General features: G+C 41.3%; 2 protein-coding genes across 2 annotated transcripts in view; both read right to left on the reverse strand.

Moving 5' to 3' along the window:
- The window catches only part of Veli (L27 and PDZ_signaling domain-containing protein veli), a 198,207-nt gene extending 192,772 nt beyond the window's left edge, over nt 1–5,435 (reverse strand). Inside the window, exon 1 of the mRNA XM_076786183.1 lies at nt 5,432–5,435. The gene's annotated coding sequence lies outside the window, so the exon portion shown is untranslated. The remainder of the gene's footprint in view (nt 1–5,431) is intronic.
- Nucleotides 1–23,597, reverse strand: LOC143353116 (uncharacterized). Its single transcript, XM_076786184.1, has 3 exons — nt 23,393–23,597; nt 219–352; nt 1–123 (listed from the first exon to the last, which is right to left on the reverse strand). Exons 1-3 carry the CDS (start codon nt 23,527–23,529, stop codon nt 71–73), a joined length of 324 nt encoding a protein of 107 aa, XP_076642299.1. The 5' UTR covers nt 23,530–23,597; the 3' UTR covers nt 1–70.
- Nucleotides 23,598–24,942: the final 1,345 nt, after the last annotated feature.

A 24,942-nucleotide genomic window follows, 5' to 3' on the forward strand; every position in this document is an offset into this window, starting at 1 on the left:
TAGTTAAAAAATGTTTTTACTATGACGTAACAACAATCATACGGTTAGAAATCGAAAAACGCTCCGTCCGTCACGGCCGCCTCTTCTGTGGGAGTTTCTTTTGATACTCCGCATCAGCTTGTTCTGATAAATGTTAAATGTAAATTAATAGTAGGATTCTTATTAAATTAATAGTAAATTCTTATTTAGTAGGAACATATGGAGTTTCGGTAACTCACCAATAGTCGCTCGTCGAATTCTTTCTGTTGCTTTCCATTGTCGCCTCGCGATCTGGGTGAGGTGGAGAGCAGTCGACCAGTGTGGTCCTTCATCGTCTCGACGACGAAGCGGCCCAGATGATTCGTGGCTGCAACTGAAACAGAAATAAAATGAACAAAAAGAGAAAAATGTTGTAGCGGCCATCGGCACGTACAATTGTCAACATTTGGCGTGCAAATGGTCGAGCGAGTTTATGGAACCCGTTGCCCCACAGCTGTTTTTGAGAAAGCCGTTACTCGTTTTAGCATCTTTTGTTATGGCACGTTTTGGCCATTAGATTTTTGCCTTCGGCCTCAACAGCTCGTGCGGGTACCATAAACCTCGGGTTTTCTGATGGGACCCAGAAGCCAGGCTGGTAGGCGGCAGCCGGCCACGTCATGCACTGCGGGCCCGTAGGAAATTCCGCTTCACCACCAAATTTACGACACCGCCCCCGCGTTTAGGGAAAACGCGTCAAGGGTGCAGGAGTCCCCGAAGAAGTGCCTGATTGGCCAAAAAGGCTAATTCAGCCCCGGCAAATCAGGACGATTCGGGGAATAGGTAAAAAGCCTCCGTAAGACCGGGGACGAGAGACAGCGAGACATTTGACAACAGTCGTTCGAGTAAAAGCTTTCGCGATGTGTCGTAGAAAAGTCTCTCAAGTAATAAAGTACATTCTGAACCGAAAACTTGTATCATTCGTTCCGAACACGCGAACCCATAGACACTTCAATGTTGATATTCACTCGACAGTGTGAAAAGTAAAATTGCATTTCCCTACTTATATTATCAGCTGATGCTGCATCCATTGTCGCCTCGGAATTTCACATTGCGTTCTTGATTCGGTCATTGTTACCATGCGGGAATCTGTAATCTGACAAATGAAAAATGTCGCTGAAATGATTCAGCGATTCTGCACACTTATTTGCATGTGTGCAGTTCAACGTCGAACAGCTTTTGGATCACATACGATCCTTGGGCTGTAATTGTAATAACTTTACAATTTCATATTACCAGCTGATCGAGTCAGTGGTATTGCACTAGTATGTGCAATTCGACGTCGAATAGTTGCAACTGTATAATATTTGAATATTATTTTCATTCGCTGATGGAATCAGCGATACTGCACACTTATTTGCATGTGTGCAATTCGACGTTGAACAGCTTTTGAATCATATACGATGCTTGAGCTGAAATTGTAATAACTTTAAAATTTCTTATTACCAGCTGATCGCATCAGTGGTGTTGCACTAATAAGTGCAGCTCAACGTCGAACAGTTGCAACTTTTCTTTTTCTTTGTGAAGTTTGTATTGATTCGATAATATATTGGGGCTCCCGAATGGACATGCCTCTCGTATATCTATTGTCAACTATTTCGGGCAACATACAAGCTATATAGAACGGCGTCAATTTTGGCTCCATTTTATGTTGCCAAAATTCGTCGTCTCTGTAAACTTTAATGGACTTTATACCTTTCCTCGTCCATATACAGAAGAGGCAGTACTTTCTGGCAGTGATATGTAATTGCCCTTGTACTTGGTAGAAGTACGCGTGGCTTTTATTCATAACACTGCCAGTACTGTCTGTAAATATTTTACTTACTGCTTCTATTGTTGATATTGCCTCTTCTGGTGTAACATTTTCCGCAGTTTGTGGGCACTTTATCTCCACAATGCCGTCGTCATCGATTACAACATCTGGTGATGCTCCCAAATAGGGAACTGATGCATCGATAGAAAGACCACATGGTCTAATTTCGATGTTTTCCTTTCTGGACAATTCTTCGCGAGCTGTGTCTTCATTCTGCTTTCCATACGCTAAAGCAGAAACGTCTAGCAGGCGTGGATATAGCAATGTCCGCACTAATTTCGACCATAGCGTTGTCTTCCTTCTTTGGCACACGGCGCGGAAGTTGGACGCTGTCAAAAGTTTAGTTCTGTACGCCATCCACTTTCTGTTCTTGACCTGTCCAATAGTTTCTTGTTCAATCTTCTCTCTATCTTTCTGCCAATCGCTTAGCATTTCTATATGCTTTTCCTTTTGCAGATTGAACATGCATTCGTCCATATCTGGCTTCTGGGCATTTGGTCCGTAATCGGAATCTTGTGTTGCGCGGATCTGCTTTCTTGTGTTTCTCGTCGTGCTGTTCTGTTGGGCTTGTTGCTCGAGTTGTCGTTTCTTTTTGTGCCGTTCTTCCATCTGTGTTAAAAGTAGAGGCGGCTTCTTTTCCATGGAGCGTTGTAGACGAGATAATACTTCTTGCGTATTGTACTGGATCACAGCAGCAGCACATCTTGCAGTGTAAGATCCTCTTTGGCCGAAATTTAATCTTTTTCCAGCAATATACTTTGCAACAATATTATTGAAACTCTCCACTGCGTTGTTGTTGCTTCGATAGAGGATGCTTTCTCCGTGCGCTGACAGTGACCGGATGATATCTTGGATGTTCTGGTAAACTCCAAGGTTCAACAATTCTGGAACAATATTCCGCTCATCCTTCTTCATGGTTCCATCGCAGAAGTATCCTATTCTACTACAGTGTTTGTGCTCTCCAAACACGTGGCTGGGCATATTCATTATATCGTCGCATAAATTTTTTATTTTTTGTACCATCGGCAGATTCTCTTCGAATCTATACTCCGAAGCTTTCATTATCCCCGAGCGCATCCGCCGAATATTATTTTCTACGGCTTGCCTGTAGTGACCGGGCGGAGCCTTTTTCGCAACATCTTTCATTTTGTTGCAAAAGTTGCGCAACAAATGATTTGTGCATTCAATTTTCTTCACGCGGATCATCCATGTTTTATATGGATCACAGTCGAGAATTTTCTTGTAGACACTGCTGTCGCCGTCAGCAATTAATGTCGAATAAATCAATCCACGTTTTTCCACGCTGGTATTGAAACCTTCTGCGATGGCGTCCCTCCATTCTGGTGGACGGCTGGTTTCTGCCCCAGTTTTTGAAGCATATGTGTTGCCGCGGCTCTTCTTTCTTTTTCGCCGCGTTCAAACAAATGGAGCACGTTTTGTTTCGTACTCCAATGAATAGAACTTTCCTCGTGTGATAGCCTATTATCACGCCGACACCAGAGATTGAATTGTACTTTCCTGTGCGGTAGGACCGCTCCATCCAACTTCCGTCAGCCACGACGGGAATGTGTGGAATTCCACATGCTAACACGTCGCCTCTTCCAACGGCTAGTCTTTTCTCGTCTTCAGCCGCTGCTACCATTTCCGCTTCCGCAGTACGGATTAATTTCTCCACGATGTCGTCATGGCATTTGCTGTATCCCTTCGTTGACATACCGGGGACATGAATGGCAGTGAGGAATTCTTCCATTTGTGCGTAGCCGCCTCCGTTGAGAATTGTTCCTGCCACTGCATTCCGATTGATATCCATGACCTGAGGATCATCAGGTTGACTGTGGAGATCGGCTCTATAATCGCACATCATGCATTTCACGGTCAGGGTGGTGTCACGTAAAAGTTGCGAAGCGAGCAAAGATAAAGGCAGAGGTGCTCAGGGCGTACCGATGAGAGCCCGTTCTTATTATTTTATACTCTTGATTTTACTTTATTATGACTTTGAAACGCGAGTCGTACTGAATAAGCGTTTATTAAGGAGATGTTGAAATTATATATATTCTTTTATTGACTTGGCCGTAGCGCAGACGTCGTGTGTACAACAGAAGACTTAAGACTAAGGATGCTGATTTTGGAGGGTCTATATATACTGGTTCGTGTCAATGAGCGTCTTTGTCTGTTCGGGAATAGGTATCGTAAATTAGGGTGATAAGTTTTTATAATAAGACTAAGGATGCTGATTTTGGAGGGTCTATATATACTGGTTCGTGTCAATGAGCGTTTTTGTCTGTTCGGGAATAGGTATCGTAAATTAGGGTGATAAGTTTATAATAAGGGAACTGTGGTCGAAAAGATAGCCAACGGTTTTCGTCTACGGCAGATAAGGGGGTCCAACGGTGTTCCTGGGTGGTCGGGATGTCGTGGGTGTTGAGACGCACTGGGGTTTGCCGGTCGTCATCGATGTCGATTGATAGAAGGGGAATTCGGCGTTACACACCCCCCTTCTTAGATTGAACCTAGTCCTCTAGGTTCTTGTTTGGGGATGCTCTTCTTGAATCTTACTCGTTGCGGCTGGATGAGGGCCTGTCCTTCTTCCACGTGTCCTGGGGTTAGGGGTGGGCGTTGGTCTATGTTATACTGTTGGGTCGGTGGTAGGTGCTGTGGCGAGTGTACCTCGTTATGAATTGATGCGCCCTTTTTGATTTTACAACAGAACAAATGGAGGCATAGCTTTCCAGGAATTACATTTTTGAGGCATGACAATAGGCCGAATTTGTTGAGTGTATATAATCCAGTAAGTACTACTGAGGTGTAGCCGAGTATTTTTAACGCGCTCATGCCGTATGAAGCTAGGGTCTTCATTCGGTGATTGAAATTTAATTTTGTAATCTCGTCGTCTAATGAGTCTATCGACGTTCTGTATGAAGACAAATTGTTAATAATTTTAGGCGCAGTTCGGAGTTTATCTAAAATGTTTACATAGCTGTCGTTAACCGATAATCCAATTGTCTTGAGTTTTGTTTCGTACTTAATTTCAGTTTTACTCTCACCGATTCGCATATATTCATTGTTGAACAGTAGGTCGCAAGATTCGTTCGCGCTAATGATTGAGGGGTTTACAATGGTATGAGCGCGATGGTTTCCTTTACAAATAGCATCGATTTCTATTGGTTTTGAAGGTAGTGCTAAATACTGGTTCTCTGCGTGTAACGGTATGAAGCTAACGTAGTCGATTTTATAAACAGAAATTTCGCAGTGATTGACATTCTTCTGAAAGTTGACAATTTCGCTCGGGCAATCGTTATTCGTGTTGCCGTTGTGTATGGGCTGAGTTTGTTTACAGATAGTGACGCTTTTGCGTTTGCAGAATTTTGTTAAATAATCTAGATCGGTGTTCATGTAAAATAAATTTGCCGAAAGGACTACTGGATTGTCTACTATGGGGGCCATAAAAATTCCGTTTTGTTCTCTCGGAATCGGATAAACTTTAGTAATTTTCCATTCTTGTTCTAATACCAGTGGTACAGAGATTTTAAAGAATAATTTATCACGAAACGCGAATACAGTAAGGTCGCTGATGTCCAATATAAACTGAAAATGTTCGTTTCTGGGTGTAATGGATGAGCTGTACGCGGCGGTGTTTACAATTTTTGCGTAGTTCTCTAAGAATTCGTCAGGATTTAAAATTTGCGGGCTAATGATGCCTTGTTTGCCTAAGATAAGTGCGTTAAGCAATTCGTCTATTTGGAAATGAAGGTCTTCTATGGCATACTCGATTTTTGCTAACGTTTTCGTAAACACAGTCTGTGAATCTACTTTACGGGCTAATTGATTGTAAGAATTCTCCAAGTTTTGTAGGCTTTCTGAGTTTAGAATCTTTCGTACTAATGAAGTATGGTTTGCCAGAATGGTTTTAATTTTGTTGTTATCGTCAAAGAGTTTGTCCATATTCTGGTTGATTAAATCTAAATCGTCCGTGTCGAGTGTACCAAAAAGAGTCTTTGAAATGGAACCTACGAAGTTTAACCATCCTCGTCTGTTTCTACGGTGAAGCAATGTTTTTATGTGTCGCGCGAGATTTTGAACGTTAATGATACGCTTGTCCAACGTGTCTAATTCCTCTTGGAAGTCAGCGCTACGCGGAGTGTTGCTTATACGGTTTTTGTAGACCAATATGTTTTCAATCTGTTTAAATAAATCGCTAGTATCTATGCCTATTATGACGTTGGCGGTATTGCTATAGAGATATGCAGTGTCAAGATTTTCTAGGAATATATTGTCGTCGGGTTCGAGTGGTGTGAATTTAACGTGTGAGGCTACTCCTGTGATGAGCATGCAGCTTGTCCTGGAAAATAAGGTTTCAAACGGTTACCATGTACTCTGTTATTTCCAATTACATAAAAAGGGGTGCATACTTTATCAATCGTAAGTGGACCATACCATTCAACGTCTAGCTTGTGTTTTTTATGTTCGTTATGAATCATGACTTGATCTCCTTCTTTAAAAATGCTCTGGGGTTTGAAAATTCGTTTCTCTTGTGTCTTTTGATACTTTCGTTTACTTTTGAGTAGTGATTCCCTAGCTTGTTTGAGTTTGGCGTCCCATTCTTTCTTTCGAAAGGCGGCTTCGTCTTGGTATGTACGCTGTGAGGATTTGGAAATTGTAGAGGGTAGGTTGGCTTGATGTCCAAATGTAAGTTCAAAGGGAGAATAACCGGTAGCGTCGTGGGTGATCGTGTTATATGCGAGACATACGAAATTTAGAAGTTCATCCCATTCTTTGGCGGTTGTTTGCATAATTGATTTTAACATATCTGTAATTACGGCGTGTGTTCTTTCAAGTGAGCCATTGCTTTGCGGGTGAAAAGCAGTGGTTTTGATATGTTTAATATTGAATGCTTCTTCGTATCGTTGCATGAGCTCGGATATAAAATTAGTTCCTCTATCGGTTAAGATCTTTTTCGGGGCAGAGAATATATAAATGTAGTGGTTTAACAAGGCGTTCCAAATGCTTTCCGTGTTCTGAACTTTAAGTGGTACGAGGATAAGGTATTTAGTGAGTTCGTCGTGTATTGAGAGGATATACTGATTTCCTCTTTTAGTTCTGCTTAAGGGTCCTAATATATCCATTGCAATCTTTTCGTTCGAATCTAATGGTGTGTCTGAAATAACTGGTTGTTCTTTAGGTCGTATAGGGTGAGTTTTGCTCTTTGACAAACGTCGCATGATTCTACATATTTTTTCACCAAGTCGAAAAGATTTTTGATTTTATAATTATGCTTGATTTTGTCGTACGTCTTTTGTATGCCCGCGTGTCCGCTAAATACGTGGTTCTCTTGTATTATTGTTTGGATTTCATCATCAGTCAGGACGTGAATAGGTTCCCAAGCGTAATGAACTTCTTTGTATGTGTCGTTGAAAAATAGCAAAAGCCGTTTGATTGTATTACGAGTGGTTTGTGGAATTCTGTCGTCTCCAATTCCTATACGGTGGTTAATGCCTAAGATAAATTGTAAGTACTTGAGCAGGTTCGCGGTTCCTGGGTGCGCTGCTAATTTCTCTGATGTGAGTTGAAAAAACGTGTGATGGTTGGGTACAATTCGCATCGGTTTTAGTGGGTCGTTGGATTTTTCCCATGTCTCAAAGCGTGTCTCAAGGTCGGTGGAGTCTGTATCTGTTTCTGCGTCTAAGTCTGTATCGTTCTCGTTTTCGTCAGGACTGGCAAAGGATTGGTCGTCTGATTCTATTGCGTGTATTCGGGAGAGACAATCTGCTGCAGTATTGTCTTTTCCTTTCGTATATTGTATCTCGTATTCGTACTCCTCAAGTCTCAGGCGCCAACGGATGAGTCTTGAAGAGGGATCCTTACAATTTTGAAGCCAGGTAAGGGCCTGGTGGTCTGTTCGAATGATAAATTTTTTGCCTAATAGGTATTGTCGCAGTCGTTTGGTTGCCCATACGATGGCGAGCAATTCTTTCTCCGTCGTGGAATAGTTTTGTTCTGGTGGGTTTAGTGTGCGTGAGATATAACAGCACGGATGTCCTTCCTGTGATAATATGGCTCCGATACCGAAATTGCTGGCGTCAGTTGTGAGTGTAAATTGTTTCGTAAAGTCAGGGAATCTGAGTACGGGTGCGGTACATAGTTTGTCTTTCAATATGTCGAAACTAGTCTGTGTTTGTTCGGTCCAGTGGAATGGAACTGTTTTCTTGGTTAATTCAGTCAAAGGTTTTGCAATCTTACTGAAGTTCTTTATAAATTTACGATAGTATCCAGCTAAGCCAAGAAATGATTTTACGTCGGTAGGTGTACGCGGAACTTTGAAATTTTTGACGGCTTCTAGCTTTTTGGGGTTTGGTTTTATTCCGGTGTTTGTGATGACGTGCCCTAAGTATTCTAACTCAGGTTTCAAAAACTCACATTTGTCGGGCTGTAATTTCAATCCTAATTCTCTAAGGCGCTGTAGTACAATTGCAAGGTTTTGGTTATGTTGTTCTATAGACGATCCGAAAATGACAATATCGTCGAGATATACAAAGCAGTGCTTGTTGATGAGACCGCGGAGGGCTGTGTCCATCATTCTTTGAAACGTGGCAGGTGCATTTTTCAATCCGAATGGCATTCTGTTATAATGATAATGACCTTGGGGTGTGGAGAAGGCTGTATACTTTTTGGACTTCTCGTCCATGGGAATCTGGTGGAATCCGGAGGACAAGTCGAGGGCAGAAAAGAATTTGGCATTACCTAGTTGTGATAGGATGTCGTCAATATCAGGTAGAGGGTAAGCGTCCTGGTCCGTAAGTTCGTTTAGTTTGCGAAAATCAATGACAATACGCCATTTCTGTTTTCCAGATGCATCGGATTTCTTAGGGACAACCCATACAGGTGAATTATATGGAGAGTCGCTGGGCTCGATAATGCCTTTCGACAACATCTCGCTCATCTGGTTTTGGATCTCAATTTTATGGCATTCCGGGGGTTTATATGACTTCGTGTTTATTACTTTGTTCTGCGTTAGTGTGATTGTATGTTTTGTCAAGTCAGTACAGGGTAAAAATTCTTTTTCCAAATTAAATACGTCGAGGTAGTGTACCAATAGTTTTTCAAGAGGTTCCCTAAATGCTGGCTCCACGTGTGTTAAACGGATGGATTCTTTAAAGACTGAGATCTGGTCATAGGTGTTTGAATTGTCGATATGGCTGGTTATTTCTGTGCTTGACTCACCACAATTGATAAAGCATATTCGTGTTGGTTTTCCTTCTAGATAGGTTGACTTGGTAACAGCTTGATGCGGTGGTACAGAGTGCTTCTGAAATGGAAATATAATATTATCGAGGGTAAGGTTATCGTTGTTTAAGCTAAATTTAAAATGATTCATTGCTGGTAAACCGAAAATACCGTCTTCTATTATTGGAAAGTTATCGTCTACTACATGGAATTCTAGAGCTTTGCCAAGAAGGTTAAAAGGAACGGTTTCGTTGCTTTCGAAAAGAGAATGACCCATAGAGAACTTTTTCGGGGGGTCTATTGTATGAACCGGTCTTCCGTTTAATACTCGTTTTCGTAATATATTGATTCCTGCTCCGGAATCGATGAGGAATGTACAGTCTCTTCCTGTGGATGCTCGAAGTCGTATGGTGGGCAAGCATCCGGAGATGGCGTGGATCCGAGGGATCCCGTCTCCTCCGTATCCTCCTCTACGTTGTGAATTTTCGGTGGGCCTCTGTCGTTCGGGCCTCGTTGTTGAAAATTTCCGCATTGATTCGAAGTGTGTCCCAGCTTACCACACTTGAAACACCTGATCTGTGAGCGGTCTAACAGTGGTCGTCTCTCGGTTTGGCCGAACGTGCTCGATCGAGGCAAAGAGGTAGACTGTGCTGGCGATGGGCGTGGTTGCGTGTACGCCTGATACTTCTTATCTGCGAGTGATGGCGGTCGGGCAATGGCGGTTCGGCTTCGTCGCGCTGCATCGTTACGTTCTTCGCGGATGTACCTTTCGATATCCGCGGCTTCTTTTTCGGCTTCTATAAGCGTGCTAGGTTTACTTGTAAATATCCTGCTACCAATTTCTCTTCTCAAACCGTTTATGTAAAAGCGCGTGGCTTTCTTCGTGCTGCTTTCCAGCATTAATCGTCTCGAGAGTGGTGCAGGGTATTCGTTTGTTAACGCGTATGTGAGTTTATTTAAAACGCGTCGGAAACGAATATTGTAGCTTTGAACTGACTCGGTTAGTCCTTGCTTTACCTCGCGTAACTGTTCTTGGTACTCGTCGGAGGAAGCTTGTGTAGCTACGTTCAATCTGAGGGCTTCGTATAGTTCCCCATAAGTTTCTAAACTCAAATTTCTTATGCTTTGAGCTGCTTTTCCGACGATTTTTTCAACTTTAATTGCTTTTAATAACAATGTTGGTTCAATACACATGGTCTGTAAAGACTTGATTTCTTTAATAAAATCTTCTACACCAACGTCATCGTCTCCGTTTAAGACGGGAATATATCTAATAGCATCGTGCGCTCGTAGCGGCAGTGTGCGACTGATTTCGGTGTCTTCATTGCTAGGCACTGGTGCACCCGGTACATGTGAGAAATTTCTAAAACTTTCATTATCGTCTTTATCTTCAGTTATTAGATCGTCAGCATGCTTGGTCGCTCTACTTTCACGTGAATCTACGTAGGACCCCGGGATTGTATTAACGAGTTTCTGAATCTCATCGACTCTCTTTCGATTCTCTAAATTCGCGACTCGAAGCGATTCTTCAAGCATACTTATGCGTCGATGATCGCTCTCTTTCTGTTGAGCGAAAGTCTTCTGTTGGATCTCCATCATTTCCATCAATTTCTCCAGTCGAGCGTCGGTGTCCTCTACTTTGCTCATTTCGGCAGATTGAATACTTGTTTCGGATTCCGAAAAATTGTCTACTGAACTAATCGTGGAGAAGCTTGCTCTTCTCTCTCGATAATTATTAAATGAATCCAGAGTTTTTACTTACTCTCGCAATTCCTTCGTCGTAGGTATTCTCGTAGAAGGGACCGGTGGAAATGCAGTAAGGCTGGTCTCCTGGATTCCTCGTCGCTGGTTCTTGGATCCTCTCAGAGGTGCAGTGTTCCCGTAGGCCGAACTCTCGTAGTTTCGTTTCACTGACTCGAATGGATCCTGGCAGGATCGCCAAAATGTCACGTAAAAGTTGCGAAGCGAGCAAAGATAAAGGCAGAGGTGCTCAGGGCGTACCGATGAGAGCCCGTTCTTATTATTTTATACTCTTGATTTTACTTTATTATGACTTTGAAACGCGAGTCGTACTGAATAAGCGTTTATTAAGGAGATGTTGAAATTATATATATTCTTTTATTGACTTGGCCGTAGCGCAGACGTCGTGTGTACAACAGAAGACTTAAGACTAAGGATGCTGATTTTGGAGGGTCTATATATACTGGTTCGTGTCAATGAGCGTCTTTGTCTGTTCGGGAATAGGTATCGTAAATTAGGGTGATAAGTTTTTATAATAAGACTAAGGATGCTGATTTTGGAGGGTCTATATATACTGGTTCGTGTCAATGAGCGTTTTTGTCTGTTCGGGAATAGGTATCGTAAATTAGGGTGATAAGTTTATAATAAGGGAACTGTGGTCGAAAAGATAGCCAACGGTTTTCGTCTACGGCAGATAAGGGGGTCCAACGGTGTTCCTGGGTGGTCGGGATGTCGTGGGTGTTGAGACGCACTGGGGTTTGCCGGTCGTCATCGATGTCGATTGATAGAAGGGGAATTCGGCGTTACAGTGGTCTCCAACCCCGTTCTCTTCATACGTATTATGTTCAAATCTTCCATCGAACAATCTAATGTTTCGGAATGTTTGCTTATGCGTTTAATTTCTTGAAAAATATGAGGAATGTCCACAATGCTGAGAGATCCGTCCGGAAGACACAATTCTTCCTGTGGGTCGACCGTCGTTTCTCTTTCCACGACGAGCTGGTGGGCCTGCACCTCCGCTTCTTCCTTCAGAATGTCTTTGATGGTTTTTTTACGTTTGGCTATTTTTTTTTTTGTCATTTCTTGACTATGCCCGGCGTCAGAAGAGGTATTCCGTAATATTTCTTTCTCTTGTCCACTTGACGACGGCGTTATACTTTCCATCGTGAATGGCTCGACCGTCGTTTCGTTTTCCTCGACGAAGTGCATTTCTTCGTCGGTGGCAGTTTGCTCCCCGAGTTCTTCAACGTTATCGGTTTCTTGTGTAATTTCTTGACTACGCCCGGCGTCAGAAGAGGTTGTCCGTAATAGTTTCTTTTCTTGTCCACTTGACGACGGCGTTACATTTTCCATCGTGGATTGCTCGACCGTTGTTTTGTTTTCTTCGACGAGGTGCACATTTTCTGCTGACCCTGCCTCTTCATATGTTTGGAGACGGCTTGACGTATCCTCCACGGCAAGATTCGCTATCCGCTTCATTCTACATACTGATTACAAAAAAAATTGCTTTAGGTGGATACGGCCCCCCTTTACAGATGCGTTTTTAAAAATGGTAACACTTTAAAAATGGCGAAATTACAATTATTTCAAGTGAACGCTGCATCGCAATTCAGTTGTTCATCATAATGTTGCGAACTTCCAAGTGTCACAACATTTCTCATGCGGTCGGTACTTCGCGAATACTGTTGCTCTCGCGTCTTCTTCTTGACTCTTCGTTTTTGGGCTTCGATACTTTACTTCTTTCTTGAAGACGATTTGCGCACTTCTTCCTTGCCGTCTTCACGGGTGTTTTTCCCTCCAAACAACCACCGAAACTTCTTTCAGGATGCACCTCCAATTACCGCAAAAATCAATCTGCAGTAATGTGGGAACCGGTGCATCGCTTTTTGTGGACCGGTCGGGAAAGGGGGTACCCTCCTGGGGACGTATCCCCGTGAGGATAACACTTCCTCCCCCGAATACCTGTGACCGTATCTTCCACAAATGAAAGGAGTTCGATGCGTTGGTACAGAGATCACACCCTCGCCTTCTGGGACGACACGTCCTCTTCACAACGAGTCATTTCTTCCGTCTTCATTTCCGTCTGTCTTCTTCATTATTTCCTAATGGAACGTATCCTCCACTTTCTCATGATGTCCATTGAGCAATGAATAATAACTGTTTTACGATGCAGCGTCCAATTGAAATAATTTTAATTTCGCCTTATCATTTTTAAAAACAGGTCTGTAAGAGGGAAACTGTAGAGAAAACACCCCATTTGTTTCAAATAATTGTAAAATCGCTAGTTCATGTGGTGAGTGTAATGGAGATACAGTCACTCACAAATAATATTAGGACACTTTTAAAAGGACGATAACTATTTTAATATTGCACCATACAACTTGGATTTTGTTGACAATGTTACGTATGGAGACCTTCTCCACGTTCATTTCAATTAGAAATTCTAATCTGTTTTCTGAGACCGTAAAGCGCCCCTGCAGGCCCCTTTTATTAATGGAAGATACTGTATGCCTTCTTTATATGAAAATCTTTAGACACTCCCTTCTGGCATCCGTTAATTAAGATTCTGACAAGAAATAGCCCGGATAACTTTCATTAACCCCTTTTAACGAAAATCTAACTGAGGCCTGCTTTTCATTAGAAGTGACATTCATTTTGATCATCTCTGGTTCAGTAGAGATTCAGAAGCGGTTCAGTAGCGGTAACAGTAATCGTGCAGTTTCGTCGCGTTACATGCATCAGGGTCAATTCTACTGAGATCGGGTTAAGGGCCAGTTTTCCTACGTGGCCTTGAGTCGCCACGCTCCTAACAGGAACTAGGAGAAGCTTCCTAGCGATCGTCACGCTACGAACGGCCGCATAGGAGAAGCTCAAATGACAGTGTGTGTGCCGTGTGCGTGTGCCATGGTTTGCTGCACACAACGCTAGATCGTACAAGGTTGCAAGGGTTCGGGAGGCCACGATTTATGGCCCGATAATGCAAAGATCGGGCTTTTCAAGGGTGAAAAGCGTTAGATAAAAGATAAATCTAGGTCGCTTGACTACCGGCAGGTCCTACTTTTGCGTTTTCTAGGCGTAATTTGCAAAATTCGGCAAAATTTGCACATAAGGACAATTTTCTTAAATAACCGGGTTCTTATGGAGACCGTTGGACTCGAGCGACCTAGCAGTGACATATACAATGTCAATGCAACCTTTATTGTATTGTATAATTACGTATTAAACACAGGAATCGTGGCCCCCGAAAACCATCCCGCACCTATTATTTCAATTAAATATAGTTCCGGCATTTTTCGCTACGAGCGCTGTATTCTGTTTCCGATCATTGTCGCATGATGCCTGTCAGAGAGGCTATCTGAGCACGCGTGGCCGACATCGTAAACAACGGCGCTGCCGTAGCTTCGTTCGAACAGCCGTGCCGCGATGAGAATAGCAAGGTTTCGGGAGGCCGCGATTCCTGACTCTATAATACAAAGGTGGGGCATGTCATTGGTCAAAAGCGGTAGACGAAGGATAAATCTAGATCGCTTGACCACCGGCAGGTCCTACTTTCCGCTTGTTAGGGAAGGAGGGGCGTAGATGTGTGAGAAAAAAGACTACTTTCTTTATTTTATTTATTTATTTTATTTTGTTCTTTTCAGTTAGGGTTAGAGTTAGGATAGTAGCGGGGAAAGGAAGGAGGTGTAATAGAAATGTAACCCTGAGGGGAACAATAAATGAAGAAAGTATATTTAAATATATTAAAAATAATGAACTTTATTTCATTTTTAGTATTGTATATTTATGTAGGGGGCCGCGCGGCCCCCGCGGCCGCCACGCCACCCGCCGCCGCCACGCCCCCCGCTGCCACCACGCCTTTTTTTCCACCCTCCTCGGCGGTAGGAGCTCCTCTTTATTTCCTTCATTATCTTGGTCTGAAAGATATACACAACATTTATATACAACATTTATATGCAACATGTACAGTAAGGAGCAAAACTAAGTCCACACTATTTGAAACAACATAACTTTTTTTATAATTAGATCAAATGACTTGAATGTTATTGAGAAGCTAGAAGGATTAGTTTATTAGACGAAGTATAAAAAATTTTTGAAAAAAATTTGTATTGGAAAAGAAATAGTAAAAGTTGGTTTTTTCAGCTTTTTTATCTGAGTCTGTATCTAAAATTTAAAGAATGTGTTTGATTGGCTCGAATAAATTATATCCATGCTGAAAATTTCATCGATATTGGTTAATTCGTTTACGAGTTATAAAAATGGCAATTTTCCCACTTTTAAGCGTTTATAACTCGTAAACGAATTAACCAATATCGGTGAAATTTTCAGCATGGATATAATTTATTATACAGGTTATTTATTATAAATTTTCAATACAGGCTCAGAAAAAAAGGTGAAAAATCCAACTTTTACTATCTCCTTTGCGATTCCGACCAATTTCAATTTTTTCAAAAATTTTTTACACCTCGTCTAATAAACTAATCCTTCTAGCTTCTCAATAACATTCAAGTCATTTGATCTAATTATAAAAAAAGTTATGTTGTTTCAAATAGTGTGGACTCAGTTTTGCTCCTTATTGTATATAACATTTTTATGTTTCTGTACTCACGAACATATCTTCGGTCATTTGTACGACCGGGCTGGATGGCGGGTTAGGCGCGGTCCTCAAGTCTAGTGATGTCCCCTCGCCGGAGCGGCCGTTTACAATTTTCTGTAAATGAAATGAAAAGTTTTAGTAATAAATAAACGTTTAGGAATGACGAAATATACCGTCTACTCACTACATTTTCTTGACGCCTCGATTTTAAAGATAGGCGGGCGACTGCCGCCATCACCGCCGCCGGTACCGGTGTCGTCGCCGCCGGTGTTGGAGCCGCCGCAAAGTGTATATTCTCCATCTGAAGAATTGCCACAGTCAGTCAAATGTCAACACTGATCAACACTAACTAGAAGTATCAACACTAATATATATTCTACAACAAGTTGGATACGTACGACTGCGTGGTTCTTGAAGGAAAACTCTCGACTAATTTTAATTCGACGTTGGCTCTGGCGCGTTTGGAACCGAATTGACTTGGAGGATCGAGTGAACCGTAGATCCTCCCTATTGCTTCGGGATTTTTCCTCCCTTCCTAGATGACAAAAAACATCGTTGTAGTAGATCCATATGTCTGAAGCTCTCTATTGCAGATTTCACATACTGCAGATTTTCCATCTGAAGACTTCTTACAATGTATCCAGACCCAGCTTTTCATTATGTAATGTTTGCCTATGGTTACATAAAATTAAAAATGTATTAGAAAGGTATGACAGAAAAATAAATAAACAGTAATAAAGTAATGACCACATACATTTAGTTACAGTATATGATTACACTGTCCAACAAATTTCAGCTTTTTTATGTTTCTCAATTACTGTTGGACGGTTCTTGTAGTTTTTCGCGCTGATTCGGAATCTGCCTTTACTTTTCCTCCTACACGCAGTTTTTGAGAAACATGATTTTGAAAACAACTATTTTTCAACTTTAAACAAATATTGTAATGTTATTATAAAAGATATTGAATTGTTCTTTGCAGCAAAAGATTCTGTAGACTTTCCCGAATGCAGTGATACCACTTTTGCACCATTTTTTAAGGATTTTTTTTGCGTAAAATTTCGGATTTTATTCAATTTATTTTATTTTATTCATAGTCTTTGTCTTTAGTGACCTATGAACGAATTCGAATAAAATTCGAAAAGTTACGCCAAAAAGTGTGCGTTTCCGCGTAGAATAACACTATTAAAAATGCTTGAAAAGATATATATATATATATATATATATATATATATTACACTTACCTTTTATATCTGCTTAATACTTAACAAATATTGTAATAGATGGAAACTTTATTTATTCACGTTTGCAACCGTTTTATTCCCCTTCTTTATTTTACCGCCGTGCCTTTATACGCGATCGTCCCGACGCGTCCGAGCGATCTCGCCCGCTATATCGATGACCGTCGCAACACCCGTACACGCTGCCGATCTCTCGGGAAGCGCACACGAATGCCGACTCGTGCAAGGCTACGATCGCTCAGCCAACCCTGAGGAGATCATTCGCGATCACTTTGCAGCGGGTCAGAATGATCTCCGGTGATGGAGGAGCGACCTTGACCGCATCCAATCCTTGTCGTCGCGACTCCGCCGGACGACTGGGGTCGTCGTAACACCCGTACACCAAGCCGAGGTTTCGGGGAGTATGCACGGATGACGACTCGTACAAGACCTTTGCTCACACGGCCAACCCTGAGGACTGCCCCGTCGTCACTATTCAGTGGGTTCGGGTACACTCCGGTGTTGGTGGAATGAACCAGGCAATACGGAACCCGTCCCCGACCGGCCGCGCCTCCACGCGAGGTCGTGGACGAACGCAGACCACGCGCACGCTGTCGCCTCCTCACGAGGAAAGCGCGTGAGAGAAAAACGTATCGATGTTGAGTTTCCGATAGAGAAATAGGGACGGTTACGACCCTAGTAAGATAAGGTTCGTGCCTCCAGGCACTGGAAGACGGAGAGGTTCAAACTAACTTTGAATCATTCGGAGACGATGTTGGAGGTAGAAATAAGATATATTCTGGTGTTCGTTGTATGTACAATAACCGCAATATGACGATTGCTAGATCGATGCTGTTCGCAATTCGCGCCTAATCTATCGCGACTTCATACAATCGTGCCATCGCGTAGGCAGTTACACGAGCCCTGTTCTGGCTCCACGTCTGGGTCCCTTTCTTATAATTTCATCGTACGTTACTCACGTCACGCTGTCCCGGAGATTACGCGTTTTTGTCGTGATTCTCCCGAACGAACGTGAGTCGTCGTAGCATACGAGCACTCGCTGCTCACGCAGGATAAGTGCCCGAATGACGACACGTACGAGGCGTCGGTCAGACAGCCGACCCTGAGGATCGTCTCCATCGTCACTATTCAGTGGGTTCGGAGGCTTTCCGGTGTCGGTGGAATGACGTTAACCGCACTGACTCGGTACGAAATATACCGCGAATCTCCGCACGGACGTATAACGAAATGAGCGAGAAAATTAACTTCCCTTTGTCGAGAATTCGACTCGGGACCGATACAGTTGCCTTCGTCTCGTTGTAGTTATTATTGAATTAATGGCTACGGCCGTTTATCGCCGCCTGTATGATTATAGGCCCGTGTCGTGCAGTTTGCACGACACTTCCTCGGTTTGAGGTTAACACGAGACGACGGAACGCGGTCGGTTTGACCGTATCGCTCCTGAGTCGGTTTGACTCACTCGCTGCGTACCGGACAGCCCGAAATTATAGACCCGATCAAGCTCGCGCCCAGACGTAGAGTGTCCTAGTTTCGTCGCGCATCGACCTCATTCGATCCGTATCGCGTGGGGATCGATGCGCGCGCACGCTAATTAGTGGGGGATCCTGCGATCCTTCATTAAGAGAAGGATGACAAGGCGACCGGGGACGTCGTGGTGGGGGTCCCCGTCGCTCATGCGACACGCCGCCCGATCGATATGTAATCGATACGGTTACACGTTTGTACATAAATACGCTCTGATCGTCCGGCGAACTGTGTCGCGGCCCGCGGCCGCGCTCTATATATTCGCAATCTCTCCCTAGAATCGCGATCGGTAATTCTTCCGTCACGATCGTCAAATCTTCCGTCGATGTTTTCGCTGCCCTATTACCTTATATGGTCATTTGGCGATTCCCATGACCATATAAGGCTCGATGGTTTCCCGCCAAATCTAACGAATCGATGAAATCGCGCGCTCTTACAATATGTACGATGAATATTTTCTGCACTACACAATTCGCTCTCTAGCTTCTTTTACATATACGTTTATCGTAAGCGCGATGATGACCGTTTCGCGGACTGTGTTTGATGATGAAGTGAAGTTGATGATGGATGGCGTAAAAAATGTAATAAAATCATTAAACATCAGAAAAGCGCCTTGACTCGAACAAAGAAAGCGGAAAGAAAGGACTCGACGATGGCTCGACTTCTGGTTGCCAAATGCGGATAATGGGTCAATAAAATGCTAAATGTTTTGACAAAGAGTAACGGCTTTTTGGGCATAATAGGAAATAAATATTACGTGTACATTAGAAAACAATATTCTATTTCTAATATTAAACAACGATTCATTTTATGAAAAGGAAAAAATATTTTTATCATAAAATGAAATAAATATTACCTGCATGTTAGAAAAAATATTCTATTTCTGTGGTTAAAAAATGTTAAATGGTTAAAAAAAGTGTGGCTTAAAAAATATTTTTTCAATATTTGATAAAGATATTTATCCAACATTTTTGTGCTACGGGAGCCTTCTCTGAGAAACGGAACAACATTGTAACTCTTATTCATTAACTGGAAACGAATCGAAGGTTCGAAGTTTGGAAGTGTCGAAGCTTCGGAAAAGTAACAGCCCTAGTAATAATTCCCTCGCAGCCCTGGCTCGTAACAACAAATTAGAGCAATTACAACATGACGTGAAGAAAAAAATTTTGAAAGAAATTCTAGGTGCCCTCCTATCGGCGCCTAACACCTGCTAATTACCCCGCAGGCGCTAACGTTTTCGCGGGAATGCTGCGCCAACACAACATCTTTGCCGCTCACACTCACCCTCGCGAGGTCCACGTACTCGGCAGAGCCCGCGGACGTCCGTCAGCTGTTACGGTGACGACACACAGTGGTTCAGATTGGAAAATCGTGCGACATTTCCTTAAAAAATCGACTATCGCATATCAATATTTAATACTTATATACTATTTCTTAAATGTTTATCAGTCTCGAAACAGAAGATATTTATACAATTTGATATAGTCTTTTAGTGGCAATGTACAAAATTATGGATGGTATTACATGCCACCGTCGATTCATAAATTACTAGAACATGGGGCGGAAATTATAAAAAATGCGTTGTTGCCAATGGGGCAACTTTCAGAGGAGGCCCAAGAAACGCGACATAAATATTTTAAAAGACATATTAAATCGACTGCTTCTAACATCTGATCCATATACATATACCTAGCATTAAAACAAAATCATACCGAAAAAAGTCAGGCTATTAGAAGCAGAAGCTTTAGAATTAATAAATATTTAAAATAAAAAGTGTAATAATAATATTAATAACAACAACAACAACAACAATTGTGATACAATTCTTCTTTAACCTATCCGTAGGTTAGCAATTCAACATTATCTGGTTCAAGTTTAACGCTAGTATCCGTTTGCTTTCACTTTTTTTTTCGGCGATCAGCTGAGAACGTCGATAACCCCCCTCCCCCCACGATGCTGGAGCTGCTCGGAACACCTATGATGCTCACGGGGTTGATGTCATATGTTTATTGTTGTATGAAATTACGTTGTATATGTATGTATATACAGTGACTCCCACTAATATTCGGACGCTCTTAAAAATCGCATAACCGCCAATATTGGACTGTACTACTTGAATTTTTTGAGAAGTTAGAACAATTGCTTCGCTACATAACGTGAAAAAAAGTTTGATTAAAATTGCAATTGGTCGACATTGCAGAGAAAGTACTAAAATTTGTATTTTGCAACTTTTTTTATGTGCGCTTATATTAAAAATGTAAAAAATACGTTTTGTACATCTGTATCAATTATACATATTCTGAATATTTCATCTAAACCGGTCAACGTTGCAATAAGCTAGAAACGTTTAACGATGACAGCAGGGTGAAAGACGCAGGATGTTGGTCTTGTCAGGGATTTTCGCCCTTATGTGATTATTTTGGAACATCTGTAGCTCATTGCAACATTGACCGATTTTGATGAAATATTCAGAATATGTATCATTCATACAGATCTACAAATTGTACTTTCTAAATTTTCAATGTAAGTACACATAAAAAAGTATCAAAATACAACTTTTAGTATTTTCTCTGCAATTTCGACCAATTGCAATTTTTGTAAACATTTTTTTTACTTTATGTAGCAAACCAATTGTATTACATAGAATCAATCATTTATTTGTTGTTATATAACTATGTAATTTCTTCATACAGTAATAAACAAATGACACCGGCCGATTGACGGGTCCAGCACATTGCCGTCCCCGTGAGCATCATAGGTGTACTAACTAAGCAGCTCGAGCATCTGGGTGTGGAGGAGGACAGAGGATCGACGTTCCCAGCTGATCGTGGAAAAAAGTAAAAGCAAAGACAAAAGCAAACCATCACCATAACAGCTGACGGACGTTCGCGGGCTCTTTTGAGTACGTCAAACTCGCGGCGATGAGCGCGTGCGTACGTAAGTGAACGGCAAAGATGTTGTGTGATCGCAGCATGGCCGCGAAAACGTTAGCGCCTGCGGGGTAATTAGCAGGTGTTAGGCGCCGATAGGAGGGCACCTAGAATGTCTTTCAAAATTTCTTTTCCACGTCATGTTGTAAACTAATTGTTCTAACTTGTCAACAAAAGCCAAATCGTATGATGCAATATTAACCCTTTTAGTGCCGGGCGAAAAAGAGGTGCCTATGCGAATATAACCGGCCGAATTTCACGATTTTACTAGGGTTTGGAAAAAGGCTCATAAAAACCAAACGAAAAGCAATATTTACATAATTCAAAAAGCAGTGTATTAAGAACGAAATACAGAATAAAACAGTGTCTCTAATTTTTCTATATTCATTGAAAATTACATAAATAACAAAGGTATAAGTGATCATAAAGAAAAGAAAAATTAAGTTCTATCTTTGAAAACGTAATAGCACATACGAAAAGTCATCTTTTTGTCATAACTTTATATAGACCGTTTATTACATAGTATATACTTTGCATTTCCAATATATTTTGTAACAAAATAAATAATATTGCACAACAAACATGGAAAGAAGGGCGTGTTCCTGTTCACGAAGAAAATGGTGCGCGCGTCTTGTTTAAATAATGTTTATTAGAAACTTAACAATGCCCTGTCACGGGTCGAATTAACCTTGGGTGACTGATTACAGGAAGCAGTGAATGGTAGCGGTGAATGCTGTGCAGCGCGATTGTTTGACTCGATTTTTGAACTGTAGCTAGGATGCCGATTTTGCTGATTCTCCAGCACTAAAAGGGTTAAAATAGTTATCGCCCTGAGCGTCCCAATATTACTGTGAGCGACTATATTTGTTTTGTTTCTTTTTCTGCGTGGTGCAGCAGAATACTAGTGCAAAGTTAGCAGAATACTAGTGTTCGTCTGTGTTTGAAGTAGACGACTACTTTTGGGTTAGGTTGAGTACTTTTTGACATCATTATGTGTTATTAAAAAACAAAACAAAAACTATTATTTATTAACCGAAATCTAAACCAAACTTAAAACCTAACCCAAACCTAACTCAAAAATTAATCTAAATGTAATCGAAACCTAAACCAATCTGATTTTTATAACATCGTTGTTCGGATCTGGTGAACAACTACTACAAAATACATAAAAGTCTATAATTTTTAGTAAAGTAAAGTTCAGCTGATAATTAAGAAACCAAACCTTCATCATCATTTATGTGTCGTAGCGCGAGCGTTGGATCGCGACCCGTGCGCTTCGGTGTTCTCTCGTCTCATTGTCGCGTGTCGGGCTGCTAAGCGATCTGACGGTTTGACTCTGCGGAGACGCTGATCACGATCGTTCGAGAGCTAAACAAAATCTGCCGCCCGGTCTAGGGCCATCGAGTGCCTTGCCTCGCATTTTCCCCACTCCGCAGAGTCACTCCGTCCACGTGCACGCAGCGTAAAGGAGCCGATTCTGATTGTCGCAGCCGATCAAACGTCTTGGCCGCGCCACAATGTAAATACACGTGCGAGCACTCGGCAGCCGACTTCGGCAACTTCCATTTAGTGACAAATGCTTAACCTACAATGCTTAACCCATTTGCATCATCGCTCTATTTGACCTACCGCGTTGAAACATCAGCGACGTTCAACTGACGACTGACTTGTATCACCGCGCGCGGTCGATCGTATGTGCAGTAACGGACATCCAAATCATTCATGGAGTTTATTAACAATGTACTGTTTAAAACGATTGATACACAGTGTTATATCAGTCGTTGGCTCGCGGATTTTTCAGTTCTCGGTGATAGCAGACAGTCGCGGCTCGCGGATTTTTCAGTTCTCGGTGATAACAGACAGTCGCGGCTCGCGGATTATTCCGCGCTTGGATGCATATGGGTTAATCTACGACATATGTATTTTAAAAATAAATAGAAAGGAGACTATGTTAGCCATCTGGTCGCTGCTGGTAACGCACGCCGGCCGTCCGAGGCTGTACATATATCGCGGTGCAGCATTCACTTCAAATAATTTTAATTTCGACAATTTGAAAGTGTTAAAGTGCTTTTTCGACAACTGGTACATAAAAGGAACACTTGGGGCTATATCCTTATTTTTTCAAATTTCTCTCATTTTCATCAGTTTGTTAGTTCTAGTCTTATAATTTATTATAATGTGTTTATAATAAATAATTTATTTAAATGTAAATTAGAACAAAACACGACTTCGAAAATAGTTTGTCGCTAAATGATGAGTGTTTGGTTTCTTATTTATTTGAAAAGTTCACACAGTATATGGATTGTTTGTCACTTACCTATTCAGGTGTAATCTTCTTCTGCTGTATCTTTTCGCTGAGATGCGAAGTTTTTTGGTTGATGCAGTCGCCTTGGATGCTCGCTTGGCCGCCGTTTTTCCCGCGTGCCCAGCAGAACACGATTCACCAGACTCCATCTTTACACAGTCTTCACACTTTTTCACACAAACTCCAAACTATACACACTCGCGTCACCACAAGTCCGTACACTTATTTCTGCGTGCTGTGTATAAATTATTTAGCAAATGAAACAGTAATGATTCGCACGCGATACGAACGCGTTCCTGTTCATGAGAAAACCGAACGAAAAAAACAACGACGCAATCGGCTGTTGCCAGTTGCGTCGTCGCCCCCCCCCCCCCCACTACTATCAAATGAGTCTTGGCCACGCTTGAACCTACCCCACTGATTCCGGTCGTGCACCAACAGGCCTTTCGCTCTTGATTTGTTTATCTGTGTATACTGAAATATGTGTTGTATTTTTTAAATAATTTTTTTTTATTTTTTCGTAGGTGGTATAGCCACCTAAGATGTTCAAAAGTGACCCCCGGATCAAATTGATTTTTAGTCACACCGTGCCAAACAAAAAATTATGAAAAAATTCATGGATATTCCATTTACTAGCATACATGAGTGAGATTTTTTTCAGAATTTTAGGTGGAAAAATCGATTTTTACACAAATCCGAAAGCATAAAATTCCCGTTTTTATATCGAACTTCTCGGTTCACGCCGCTTAATATTTGTATTATCTCTTAATATAATATAATTATATATGTATTAATTAATATATGTATTGTCTCTTAATATTTGTTCTGTAACGTGTGCAAATTCGTTATTAAAAATTACATCCTTAATTTGAAAAATGTGAATTCATACATTGCAATTCATTTACCGTCCAATGGAGTCATTTTCGATAAAAACGTCTACGACAAAACAGCAATACATAATATGCAATAAAAAATACCCGGTCCCATTAAAAAAAAACGACTTTCGGTTTGAAAATCCTATTTCCGGTTAGTACCGGAAATTGCAACTATCATCATTCGATAGAGCGTACTCGAATTAGTTACTAAAATTTTGTTAGTTTTCAATAAAAATCACTCCACCATTTTAATAGGGGTGGACGGGTGGTCTTAGGACACCCTGTATGGTTACGTTAACCTAAATAACTGTACAGAAGAAAAGTATATTGGTTTAGTATATAGGTAGGCAAGTGTATAGGAATATAGGTTTAAAAATGATGTTTTGTACATATTGTTAACAAATGTTAACATATCAATGTAATTGATTTGAATTTTAATACGAAGGGTATAATTTTCCGATGTGAAAATGAAAATTGTTTCAATGTTGACAGCAAACACAAAAACAACCTGATCGCAAATATTAAAAAAATAAAAATAAGAAATATTATAAAAAAAAACAAAGAACCCGACTGCGAAAAGAACTAAAAAGGTAAGAAACAAAAAACTTATTAATTAAATAAGTATAAATTCTTAATAGTTCTTCTCACAGTCTAATTTTTTGTTTTACTAATAACATTTTTTATTTT

The sequence above is a fragment of the Halictus rubicundus genome, chromosome 4 (assembly GCF_050948215.1).
Source record: "Halictus rubicundus isolate RS-2024b chromosome 4, iyHalRubi1_principal, whole genome shotgun sequence".
NCBI classification, from domain to species: Eukaryota; Metazoa; Arthropoda; class Insecta; order Hymenoptera; family Halictidae; genus Halictus; species Halictus rubicundus.

What these genes read in the sequence shown, in the direction of transcription:
- LOC143353116 (XM_076786184.1), bottom strand. Translation starts at nt 23,529, where the DNA reads ATGGAGTCTGGTGAATCGTGTTCTGCTGGGCACGCGGGAAAAACGGCG. An exon ending in AGAAGATTACACCTGAATAG is followed by an intron (nt 353 to 23,392) that starts GTAAGTGACAAA and finishes TTTCTGTTTCAG; the next exon opens with TTGCAGCCACGAATCATCTG. An exon ending in AATTCGACGAGCGACTATTG is followed by an intron (nt 124 to 218) that starts GTGAGTTACCGA and finishes AACATTTATCAG; the next exon opens with AACAAGCTGATGCGGAGTAT.